At 40.9% G+C, this 12626-nt stretch overlaps 1 protein-coding gene across 2 annotated transcripts in view; it reads right to left on the reverse strand.

Annotated features, from left to right (window-relative positions):
- Window positions 1–230: 230 nt before the first annotated feature.
- The window catches only part of FAM107B (family with sequence similarity 107 member B), an 88848-nt gene continuing 76452 nt past the window's right edge, over window positions 231–12626 (reverse strand). For both annotated transcript variants that reach the window (XM_006117117.5, XM_006117116.5), the window contains exons 3-4: window positions 6739–6892; window positions 231–3440 (exon numbers count right to left, since the gene is read on the reverse strand). In XM_006117117.5, the coding sequence (XP_006117179.1) occupies window positions 3324–3440; window positions 6739–6892 (271 nt within the window). In that variant the 3' untranslated portion in view covers window positions 231–3323. The remainder of the gene's footprint in view (window positions 3441–6738; window positions 6893–12626) is intronic.

Genomic DNA, 12626 nt, shown 5'->3' on the forward strand with positions numbered 1-12626 from the left:
AATAAAAAGCAAAAAAGACAGTAAGATTTAGCAGTCTCTGCCAAAGTAATTTACCCATTATGTCATATGCGTATAATTATGGAGACATGTTATAGGAATCAAGTCAGTGTGGGCTTGAAATTGTTCCTTGGGAAAAAAAGGACAGACAATGACACTTTGAAATGACCTGTATAACTTTCAGCATACCGCCAAAACTATTTTCAGCAGGTCAAGACAGAGACAGTTGCATATTCCAAGCATGTAGTAGATTTTATTAGGTATAACTTTGGTTCTAAGTATTCCACTTTCATTATTGTATTACCTTTCATTAAAAACAATTATACAAGAGCAAATACAAAAAATATTAAATTATGAAAACACACCTATTAAGGCTCCCTTTTTATATTTATATATATTTATATATGTACACTCAAACAAGGACAGATATTAACAGATGATTAAAGCCAGCTTTAAGAGCTAGAAAGATATTCTACATTTACTACTATACTAACACAAACAGTTTAAAAAAAATTGACTCGCCCTATTACAGGCAGAAAGTGGTAAAAGTGAGCCTCTTTTAATTCAAGAAGATAGCTCAATGAAGACAGAGGATTGCTTACATTTTCATGTAACAGAGGGCCAGAACATAAATCCCTTTCCTTACATTGATAATCAGATACTTACACAAGTAGCCTCTGGTCTCAATGGGATTTCTAGTATGACCTAAGGGCTGCATCATCTAAACCAATGTTGGATCCTGATTTTAAAAAAAACAAACCAGTTTTGCCTGCCAAATCCTTATGAGATTGACATTTGGGTTCCTTGACAAAGTACAGCAGAATTTCTAAGATTTTTTTTTAAAGTCATTCTACTGATAATGAAGAATTTTTTTAAATGACTCGATGTTGTACATAGAAATAATAGTCAGATCATCCCTCTACATTTAACCACACTGGTTTCACCACCACAAATGGGAAGTGGAAAATATCCATCCTGTAGTCCCAAGAGAGCCTGACCCAAAGTCCACTGTGATCAATGGGAAGCCTTCTCCACTGACTTCAGCATGCTTTGGATTAGGCCCTGTTTTTTCTTATGTCTGCGTTAGAGTAGCAGGGTGGCCACGTACGTTGAGGTGAAATGGCAGAAGCTGAGCCGCTTCTGAAGAAATGTACTGGTCAGGCAAGATGAGACTGTCTCTTCAGGCTTTCTGTGGAACTGGAATCCAGCAGACCTAAAGGAGATCACCAGGCAGAGAGTGGGACAGAAAGATCAACAGCAGTGGCTAAGCATCAAGGTACAATTTCTGAAGGACGATTTTCCACTGCCCTTGTGCTGGGGGGTGCAGCATAGAAAATTGGAGCATGGGGATGTCTGAACAGAAGACAAGAGGCAAATCCAGTCAGAAAGTGTTTGAATGACTGGCTGCTAGAAAGGAAGACCTTCTTGGAAAACAAGACAGCCGGGAAAAAACTGCTTTAGTTACACTTATGTTTCCTCAGAATACAATATGGTAGAATTTACAAAATGTGGTGCCCTCCATTTTCCATGACCACAGACTGAACAGATCTGAAAATCACTTGTAACCTTTAATCTCCTCCACATGAACGGCACTGGCAATCTAAATTAATGATAATGACGCTTCTCAAAACTTAATTTACTTCTCATCTAATTGTGTCTTAAAAAAAAAAAAAGAGCTTGACCCTGACACCTTGAAGAAACACTGCTAATTGTGAACGCTATGTCCCAGGTCCAATACTGGAATTGTATTTACATTTCCAGTACCCAGGGAAAAACAAGAGAGAAAAATAGTATCTTGCAGATACACACACATACAATGCTGATGCAAAGAGAAAAGATTCTCAAGCAATTAGCACAGCTGTAATTACAAAGGAACACTTATTTCTGTTTAGCACTCTAGAACAAAGACGACAGGCAGGTGTGGATATGCACCACTCCCAGGAAGGAGATGCACATGTACCCCATCAGAGGCACTGGGATTCCATGAACAGTCTCCTCCCTAACTCCAGGGTTTCCTGACAGGGGAAAAGCAGTAGTCATAAGCACTGGGGGCCAAATTCTGTCACCCTGACCAAGTACCATTTTACTCGGCGGCACGTAAATGAGACTACAGTAAGGGATAAAATATGGCCCTACAACGGAGTAAGAACTTGGTTCCCTTAACCCATCTTTCCTCTTGTCTCAGGAAACACATTAGAGCTTATCTAACAGTGGGAAAAGTTTCTCATTTCAACAGCCTTGGAGGGGAGTTTGAGATTTAAATGAGACCATTCTGTAGCTGATCTGTGCACAGAATTCCCATTGTCTTCAAGCTGCTCTGAGCAAAGACAGAATCAGGCCCTTATTTCAAATGCCTGTAGTCAATACTCTGAGTTTAATGCTACTGATCTGTTAACACTAAGTTGAGATCTGTAGGTCCCAGAGGAGAAAGACTATGCCAGCAGACCAAACAGTCCTTAAGGAATCAAAACTAGAGGGTGGGTCTTTTCCCAGCAGGAGTTATCAGCGAAAGATACACCAGTGGAGCTACATGGTCTTGTACAGTGCAATTGCTCTACTGGAGTGGGAGTTGGGAGAAAGGAAGCATTCAAGGAGAGAGGAGAAATCAGTCTCTGATTTTTGCCCAGGTGAGAAAATATTACTATTTTTGCACTCTGAAGAGCCAAATTCTATGTACACCACAGAATTTAGTCACAGAAAACTTTTTTTTAGCTGTTCACAGTGCCCCTGAATTTCAAACATTCCTATTTCTCTGCAAAATATTTCCTAGTGGTAACAGCCTATGAAATGGCCAGCAAGGACCAGCTCATGCCACTTTCACTCTACATTTAACCCTTATCAAAATTAAGTGCAGGAAACCACATTTTCAAAACAGAGTTTATACAGACTGAAGGGACAGAAAGTGAGAATGACCCTGCACAGCATCGTTCCATAAAATATGACCAGAGATTTTTTTTTTTAAAGCAAAATATAAGCCTGATGTCTCCACTCAACTGGGATCAGAAGAACCCAAGCAGTGCAACACTCAAGGAGTTTCTCTTGTGTCCCTGGTTTAAGTCTCTTAGTAAGCACTTCAGACATGTCCATAATCCTGAACTGAAAACAGGCTGTGTATCCACTGGTTTCAGTATTGTGTTTGGTGCATATGATCTGTTTATGTTGCAGACTTCTAATCCACACAGGTTCCAGGAATTCAAAACCCATCTTCAGTAAACATCCCTGGATGTCGTGTATCTTCCCTTTCCAGGGCAAATGGGTGAGACAACTTTCAGAAGCCTTTCTCTGCAGCTGGAATGGAATGTTGAAAGTCTTAGCATGTACTTCCTCTAGGAGTCTGGTGCTTCTGCCGATTCTTGGGCTGTCCTCCTTAAGTTGCCTTTGACTTTCACAAATTCAGGTGCATTCTCCTGCTCCTCCTGGAGCTTTTGTTTTTCGAGTTCCAGCTGAAATGAGAATCGGGTTTAAAAAAATGTAAAGCTTTGATTTCATAGGAAGGAGACGTAGACTCAAAAAAACCTCAAAAGCAGCAGAACATACTTTAATAAAAACAGATGAAGTGGCTTTTAGAGAGGAGTATTACATTTTTTATTTTACTCCAATCTCCTCTTAACTCACCTCTCCTGGAAGATCCACTTGGCTTAGAAATAGCTGTAACACACGGGGTAAACCACAATTATGTGATGGGACAATGAGAGTAAGTCTTGGAGATATCCATGAGAATTTCCTTGCAATTTAAACATAAATAAAGCCCTCTCTTCTGCCTTCCAGCACAGGAGGGGAACAATCGTTCCCACTGAGGCCTGGTCTATATTAGACCAGGCAGGTCAGCTTAACGTACAAAACTCTAGCAATGCAAAATGTGTAGCTAGAGTTGGTTTACCTTAAGCTGAGCCATGGTGGCATCCACACAGTGGGAGGAGTACCAGACGCCGGTGAAGGCTGCCCTCGGCGTTCGATTTAGTGGGTCTATACTAGACCCACTACATCAAATGTTAGAAGATCGACCTCCAGAGCGTCTTCTCATAGGTAGAGACATGCCCTGAGAGCACAGGAGAGCAGGGTTAACATGCATGCTTCCGGGATCTCAATATGGATTTAGGTGTGTAACTGGAGACATCTCCAATTGCTTTGCCTGTCTTGAGCAGAAGAGGAGTAAAACATCAGTTCCTCCAACCCATCTGTTGCAGACATTTTCAGTGCCCAATTAACATTTTAAAATCACCTGGCATGCCTGCCCATACATGGCCGCCATCAAAAAAGCATTAGGACATGTAGTTTCTTACTGTGCATCTAGAGGTGTAGTAATATACTACAAGTAAAGAATGCTGTGTATTAACTGCTTTGAATAACAATGATCCTGCCAGTCCTGATAGCAGATCTATGAGCCAATAGGCAAGAGGAAGCAACTCTCTGGAAAGTGAACAGTAAACACAAGTCTGAGAGGAACTGTTCATTTGAATATATCAGGGTCTTCCTAATGATTAACAGGGATCACATACCACTCAAACCCAGCTCTCTGCCTTCTCGCTCTGTGACAGGGGACATAGCTTATTATAAAAAAGAATGGCTATGAATTCCACAGTGAATCATTTTGTCAATTGATGTCACTCCTACCATACCTGCAGAGTTGCAACACTGTTTGCTATGGGGCAGGTTTTTCCTGTCACAACAGGATTTATTTTTCCAGATTTGAACTTGGGCCAATCAAGGATAGGGAGCTTGCAAGTGGTGATGTACTTTGAGACTTGACTCTTCGTTAGGGCAAAGATTTAAAAACAAAAACAGAATCTGTCGCTCCTCAAGAATTCTTAACTTCTAAACATTTTTGTGTCTTGGGATGTAATTAATTAATATTTAATTAGACTAGCTGGATTAATTGTCTCATAATTAGGATTAATGTTTGACTTTTTTATTTAAATTGTTTTTTTAAAATAAAAAAATACTGTACTGCTTTTGATTGAGTCATTTCATTTTTTCAAGAGCATTTTGGTGTGTCTGGACTTGTTTTGATATAAGCAAAGAACAAAGCTCCTTCATAAACACACCGATGCCCTCTGCAAGTCACAATCTCGGCAGTCAGGGTTTTTTTTTTTTTTTTAAAAGGCTTGGCAATAAACTCAGATTTTTAAAACCAGAGGATTATGATAATCTACTTTGGTTTTCTGCAGAACACAGACCAAAGAATCTCTCCCAATAATTTCTGCATCAAGGCCATAACTTTGGTTTCAGCTAAAGAATTTATTTTAGAAAGACATCCAAACTTGGATTTAAAAACTGCACTTAATGAATAATCCATGACAACCTTAGGTAAATTGTTCCAGTGATTAATTACCCTCACTGTTAAAAACTGGCACCTCATTGCTAGTCTGAATTTGTCTAGCTTCTGCATCCAACTTCAGGATCTCATTATTACATTTTTCGCTAGTTTAAAGAGCCATCTATTATCAGAAATCTCTTCCTCATATAGGTATTTGTAAACCATGATTAAATCACCATCAGCCTTCTGTTTAAAAAACTAAATAGACTGAGAGCAGCTCACTTTAAGGCATATTTACCTGACTTTGCATAATTCTTGTAGCTATTATAGGAATCTTTCTAGTTTTTCAACATCCCATTTTGAAGATTCGGCACCAGAACTGGACATAGGATTCCAGTAATGGTCATTTTACTACTTATACAGAGGCAGTACTACCCATCTGCTCCCACTTGAGAGAAACAGCCCTCCATCTTATAAATGTGACCTACATTCTTTGTTCCTAGATGTGTGACCTGTATTCAGCTATGTTAAAAGATAACGTACAATAATGCTGTGTACCTTTGAAAAAAAGTTCTTCAAGGGAGGGATAGGAAGGATGGTCTAGTGGACAGAGGATTAGCCTGAGAATCAGGAATCTAGGTCCAAATGCAGGCTTGGTCAGGTACTTCCCTAAGCAAGTTGCTTAGACTGGATGCACACTTAAAAGTTTTGCTGGCATAGCTATATTGTTTAGGGGGGGTGATTTTTTCCGGTGTAGCTATCGGCACATCTACACACAGCAGGACTAACACTGAAACAAGCTATACAACTTGAGTTATGTCAATTGCATGGCTTAAGTCAAAATAGCTTCTTTTGGCTTTTAGCACTGTCTACACAGCAGGAAGTCTGAGAAAGCGCACTCTTCCTCCAATTTCCCTTACTCCTTGTACAATGAGGGTTAACAGGAGTCTGAGTAAGAAGTCCTCCAGCTCAACATTATTTCGACATTGTCAAAATAACTGCTTGTGGTGTAGATGCAGACTGAGTTATTTCAGAACAACATCAGTTATTCCTAAATAACACTGATGTGTAGACATAGCCCAAGCCAGCAAAACCTCTCGTGGAGATGAAGGTGCAGGGCATAAAGGTGCTTATGCTTGTGTAGCCTACTTGTTGCACTGGTACATGATACACCAACAAAATCACTTCTGTGCTGGTACAGCTGTGTCTATACAACATACTGCAGCTTTGACTCTTCCTATGGTGAGTAAGGCCTTAATCTAGCTGGCGTTTCAGTTCCCTATCTGTAAAATGAGGATAATACTTCCCCACCTCCCAGGTAGCTGCAAGGATAAAATCTACTAAGGGTTGTTTACGTGCACAGATACAACACAAATACTTACAAAGACAGAAGGTTCCTTTAGCCACTTCATCAACTTCAGCCTAGTCTAATTTCTAGCCCAGAGATTTTCTCCACCTTTTCTTAACACCATTTCCCTTCTCACCTGCTCCAGCTTCTGCTGTCGTTTCATTAATTCGATTTCCAGGTCCGATTTTTTCTTTTGTGCTTCCTCTTCCTTTTGTTGTTTAATAACTTGATCTCGTTTTCTTTTCTCCATCACCTTTTGCAGCTCTGGTTTATTCTGAGGTGCAAGACCTCTGGGGGGGGGGGGGGAGAGAAAGAGAGAAAAGAGCTTTTAATAAATTGCATATTCACACAGAAATGTACGCACATCTCCCTTTAGTTAGCCAATAACTACCATTTTCCAGGATAAATATTTCTGTGTTTATACGCAATAGTATTAAAAAGAGATGAGGACTAACCAAAATAATTTCAGGCCCCATTAGTTCTAGAAGCATTTCTTTTTAATGTATATATATTAGTTTTCCTCCTGGCTAACTCACACTCTCAAGTTCTTAGCTGTAGCCTTCTCCCTATTCCAGAGGAAATGAAGTACCAATGATCACAGGTCAAGTCAGTGGCACAGCTAGGAACAGAACTAGGGAGCCCTGTCTCCTAGCTCCCTATTTTAACCAACAGACCACATAGATTTTACTCAGTCAGGTCTGCACATGACAGTCTATGCAGAGACATTTGTGACAGTGGAACAGTTTTTCCCCACCTGGACTTTTGCCATATTACTCATAAGAATTGTGGCTTCTGCTATTTTCTCAACTTTTGGGAATTTTACATGTGGGTGGCTGCAATAGTCAACCATTTTAACTGAGAACACTGAGAGTTGTCAAGTGAAACCCAAAGCTCTATGGGAAGTTAAGAGACAGTAGACTTCTACAGCAGCATTTGGATTGTCCTAGAGAACAGACTGGCCAATTCCCAGCAAGAAGCTTCAGTTCTTCCTGGAAACAATACTGGGATTTGACTGCTTAAAACTTGCCACAGGATTTTGGTGTTTACTCCCTTCCTCCCAATCCCAGGAAAGAATTAAAAATGTAGCAGTTGTTTTCTTGTCTTCACTTCCCACCCCCAGTAGTAAAACTTTACACCAAAAGAATACTTCACGTCAGCATAAACTAATGAGGTTCTAAAATTAAATACTGCTGCTATTCAAAACGACAAATCATAGCAGTGTGGATCCTGTGGGCAGCACAGTTCTTCCGTGTAATAGGATATTCCTCCTCTACATAAGAAAAGAAAAACTCCAGACTACATTAAGGTGCTTTATGCTTTTATAAACCTTAAAGAGAAAAAGAAGATTTAATTCAGAGCAGCCTAAATATGCTTTGTGGATTAAGAGCATAAGAAAGGAAACCCCAAATGTCTCTGAATGTCTTGGTGCTAGCAGTTGAATCTTTGATGTTTAATCCCATTAACAAAAACCAGGATGCATGCACACCTAACGGCCAACCTTCTCTGATCCATTTGGACTCTGTGTAATGTGCCCATTTCATTGTCAGTGGAGAACTATTATACTGAGCATAGGATTCATTTAGATTTAAATAGCTGACCTCTGGCTTTTGGGAAAATTTCAACATTAAATATGCAAAAGGTTTCTCTCTCAAAATCCTATTACACCAAAGGCAAAAGGAAGAATATTAAGAACTAAGCAGGAAGATTAAAATTTGGACATGTAGGCAGTTTGGTTGTCCTAATGCAATGACACTCCCCGCTCCCATCTCTCCCACATGGAAATGTCTGTCAGTCTAATAAAGACTGATTGGCTGTTTATGGTATTTTAATTAACACCAGTTAAGTCTGGGCTATCGTGTCTCCCTTCAGTCTCCTTTGTCACCCGCCCATCTCTTATCTCAGGAATAGCCACAACTCAGACTTCGTCCAACAGCTATTCTTTGTGATTGCAGACATTTTGCAGGGTCAGAGACTACTTTGTGCTTATGGTGATGAATGCCATAAACACTGATTGTAATAGAAATGTAGCCGTGTTAGTCTGGTGTAGCTGAAACAAAATACAGGACTATGTAGCACTTTAAAGACTAACAAGATGGTTTATTAGATGATGAGCTTTCGTGGGCCAGACCCACTTCCTCAGATCAAATAATGGAAGAAAATAGTCACATATAGTATATATGGTTGAGACTATTTTCTTCCACTGTTTGATCTGAGGAAGTGGGTCTGGCCCACGAAAGCTCATCATCTAATAAACCATCTTGTTAGTCTTTAAAGTGCTACATAGTCCTGTATTTTGCTTCATAAACATTGTAGTTACTCAATTTGACCAGACATATCGAGGAAGGAAGAAGGGCAACAAAATCTGTAATGCTTCTTGTTGAGAGTGGGCTCTGTTACTGTGTCATCCTGCCTCTTTAAAGAAATGGGCAAAGTTAAATGTTTTTAAGCAAGGGATGCAGTGTGAAGCGTCTCTCCCCCACCCATCCCTTGTCATGTGACTTTGCTGTGGAAGGAGGAGGATTCCAAATATCACACTAATTAAATCTCAAGATTCTGCTGTTTTGCTTAATTGCCATACAAAGCGTATATAATAGTTCTGCTGAGCTATGCTTTCCATGAAAAGGCCAGCCTGTAAAATATGCATATCTGTTAGAAGGGCCATCAAATATAACCCCTTTTAAAAGCTGGTCTACTTAGACAAGCTCATGGAGACACTGTGAAACTAAAACGGTGTTTATAAAATGCACTGTGATCTGATAGAAGGCACTGGACAAAATGCAAAATTATTAAAATAATATTTAAATGAATAGGACTGTTCCACTGAAAAACCCTTAAATACTGTGTTCTAACATGGCTAAGGACAACGTTCATTTTCAGCTTTGTTCCACTACTCCTAAAAACTGAACATTTCAAAAATTTAAAAAAATTGTCATTACATCATATTAATTTTATTATATTAATTGATTATATTAATTGATATAGAGGGAATATATGTAACATTTATAAATTGATAAATTACAATTATTTAACATGTACGTGTGTATACTCTCACACACTTAAAATCATATGCCAAAACATATGTCTTCTGCACAGCAGTCCTATAATCTAAAATAATCTACCTGAACCTATTACAGATCTTCTGGAGTTTACATATCCATGAATTGCACTGGCATAAAGAGAAGAATGAAGAACAAACTATCAGACCAAAACACTATCTGTCTGTAACCATATCAATTTACCTGAGCATGGAGTATATACACAACTATGACGTACTTGGGCACAATCCAGACTATTGAGTAGCTGTGTCAGCCCTGGCCTGTAGCCGCCAAACCGCACTGCTCACAAAAAGCCTCCTTGCATGTAAGTCGCTCCCAGCTATGGCTACGTGTGCTGCAGCCAACCAGCCACATCTTGGCTCAAACCAGCCTTGGTTATGCTACAGAGTGACTGCAACACAGCCGCCTCCTGACCCCATCCCAGATCTGCTCCCGGTAATTTAGGTCCTGTACTTTCCAGCCCTTTCCTGGACAGTACAAATATAACAAACCTATTATTCCTTTAATGGATTAATGTGCCAGTTGATTATTTAAAATAGAGTGCCCAGACACGCAACATAAACATATTAGATTAGATAAAAACAGTAAAGCATGTCTCTTAACTACAAAGAGATATATTTTGAGTGTAAACCAGGGATGTGAATGTGCAATCCACTACATGATTAACTGATCAGATTAACTGATAAATCAAGTCTTATTGACTACATGCACTACCCCACCCTTGCTGCCTCTGATACAGAGGCAGCAAGATGCGGGGAGCAGGAACCAATGCCCGTGAGGAGCTGGCTTTAAGCAGGCTCCCCATGAACACCGGATCTGCCTGCCACCCCCTACCCCGATGATGCTGCCTCTGATAGGGCAGGCTGGAGCCAATATGTGCGGGGAATCAGCTTTTGGCTCGCTACTCGCCGCATGTGCTGGCTCCGTGCACCTGCCTCCCCCCGCTCCTTGCTGCCTCCTACAGAGGCAGTGAGGCGGGGCAAGCAGAAGCCAGTGTTGGGGGGAACCGGTTTTGAGGCCAGCTCCCCCAGGCACCAGCTCCACAATGCTGCCTGTCCCCTCCCCCCTGCACTGCTGCTTCTGATAGAAGGGGGCAGGAGAGGCTGCTGCATGGGGACGGGTGAGGCACATGGGGATGGGGGAGGTTGCCACAAAGCAGCATCTGTCCACAGTGGCCCAGGCAAATAGCTGGTTTGTGTGGGGAGCTGTATCAGAGGCAGCTGCACGGGGGAGTGGGGCTGAGAGAGCACTGGCTGCTGGGTCCCACCCCGGGGACTATTGACTAGTCATGTAACTGATCAGACTTCACGCGGTTACACGACTATTCAATTACACAATATCTAGTATCCCTAGTGCAAGCAATGAGGCCTAACAGCCAGAAATGGTTACAAGAAAACTAGAGATAAAATGCTTACTGGTGCCCAATTTAACTATATTACATTCAAAGCAAAGTTCTCTCACCGTACACTTTCAGCAGTCAGGCCTCTTCCCCCTAGAGTCCAACAGTTGCTTTCCTTGTGTTTTCAGGTGCAGAGAATGGGCAGGAAGAGTGAGGGAGGTGTTCTGGGGCATTTGCCCGTATTTATAATTTCAGTCCCCTTTTGAAAAACCACTTCCAGCAGGGAGCAAGATGTGAGAAAAAAAAACTTCCACATGGTTTGTAAGATCTTGATTAATTTAATTTAATTTAATTGTCCCTGCCCCCTTTCTTGCCAAAGAACAGCCACTTAGCAGATAATGGCACATTGGACTTGTTGAATGTGGCTGAAGTATCAGCTTACCTCTGGTCTCTTAGGAATAGGTCTGGCCATCCTCAGACTTATCTGGAAAACATGCTTTTAGTCATGATTTCAACTTATTTTTCTAACTTCACATCTAAGATCTAACACTCCTACGTGCATTTTGCCATGATGTTACTGATCAGCAAATTATAGTAAATGATACCTAACAATGCATACCTTGTACAGACATTATTTCCACAGTATGCAGTTTGTGGAAATGGTGGAGATATATTCGGTCACAATTATTAAGATAAGGCCATATCAAATTCAGGGTCCATTTTCGTCATTTTCATGTTTACAGGATTTGAAAAATCGTGAGTTTCATGATTTCACATCTTTAAATCTGAAATTTCACTGTCTTGTAATTAGAGGGGTCCTGACCCAAAAAAGGCATTTTGGTGGAGTCTCAAAGGTTTTGAAGGGGGGTTGCAGTATTGCTACCTTAACTTCTGAGCTGCTGCTAGCGGCAGCGCTGCCTTAAGAGCTGGGCAGCTGGAGAGCAATGCAGAGGCAAGGATGACATGCCACACCCCTCCACTCCTGCAACCTCCTATTGGGCTAGGATCTCGTTTGTGCCTCTCTGCTGATTCTCCCCCATGAAATCTATATACTATAGGGTAAACGCAAACAAAAAGACTAGATTACATGGCAAGGGACCAGATTTCACTGTCTGTGAAGTGTTTTTCATGGCTGTGAATTCAGTAGGGCCTTAACTGTAAAACACTCCTTTTTAAACATCTCCAGGAGTGGGGTCTAAGTCTACAAACCTTTACTCATGCAAGTATTTCTTATTGACCCAAGTAGGATTGCACGAGTATAGCTTGTAAGAGGAGGCCAATCGTTAATTATGCATAGTAACGATCTTTCACCTTCTTGTACATACTTACTCTTGGGGGGATTCTGTGCCACTGTGCATGTGCAGAATTCATCTCCACAGATTTCTTTGCTTCCCCACAACAAAGTTAAAATGACTTCTGATACGGAATTAAAGGGACGCCACAAATATGGTCATGTATCCTTCTCCAGCAATGCAGGGGCATTGTGTTAGTCGCTCAGAGCAGATGGAGGAGAGGTAGGATCATCTCCCCACTCCGTGCAGCCAGTGGCTCGTGCGCCGCACTGCAATGCTGGAACCTCCACATTTATTTAGAGATAATACGCAGAATTTTTAAATATTGTGCACACAA

The sequence above is a fragment of the Pelodiscus sinensis genome, chromosome 1 (assembly GCF_052426305.1).
Source record: "Pelodiscus sinensis isolate ZL-2025 chromosome 1, ASM5242630v1, whole genome shotgun sequence".
NCBI lineage: Eukaryota > Metazoa > Chordata > Testudines > Trionychidae > Pelodiscus > Pelodiscus sinensis.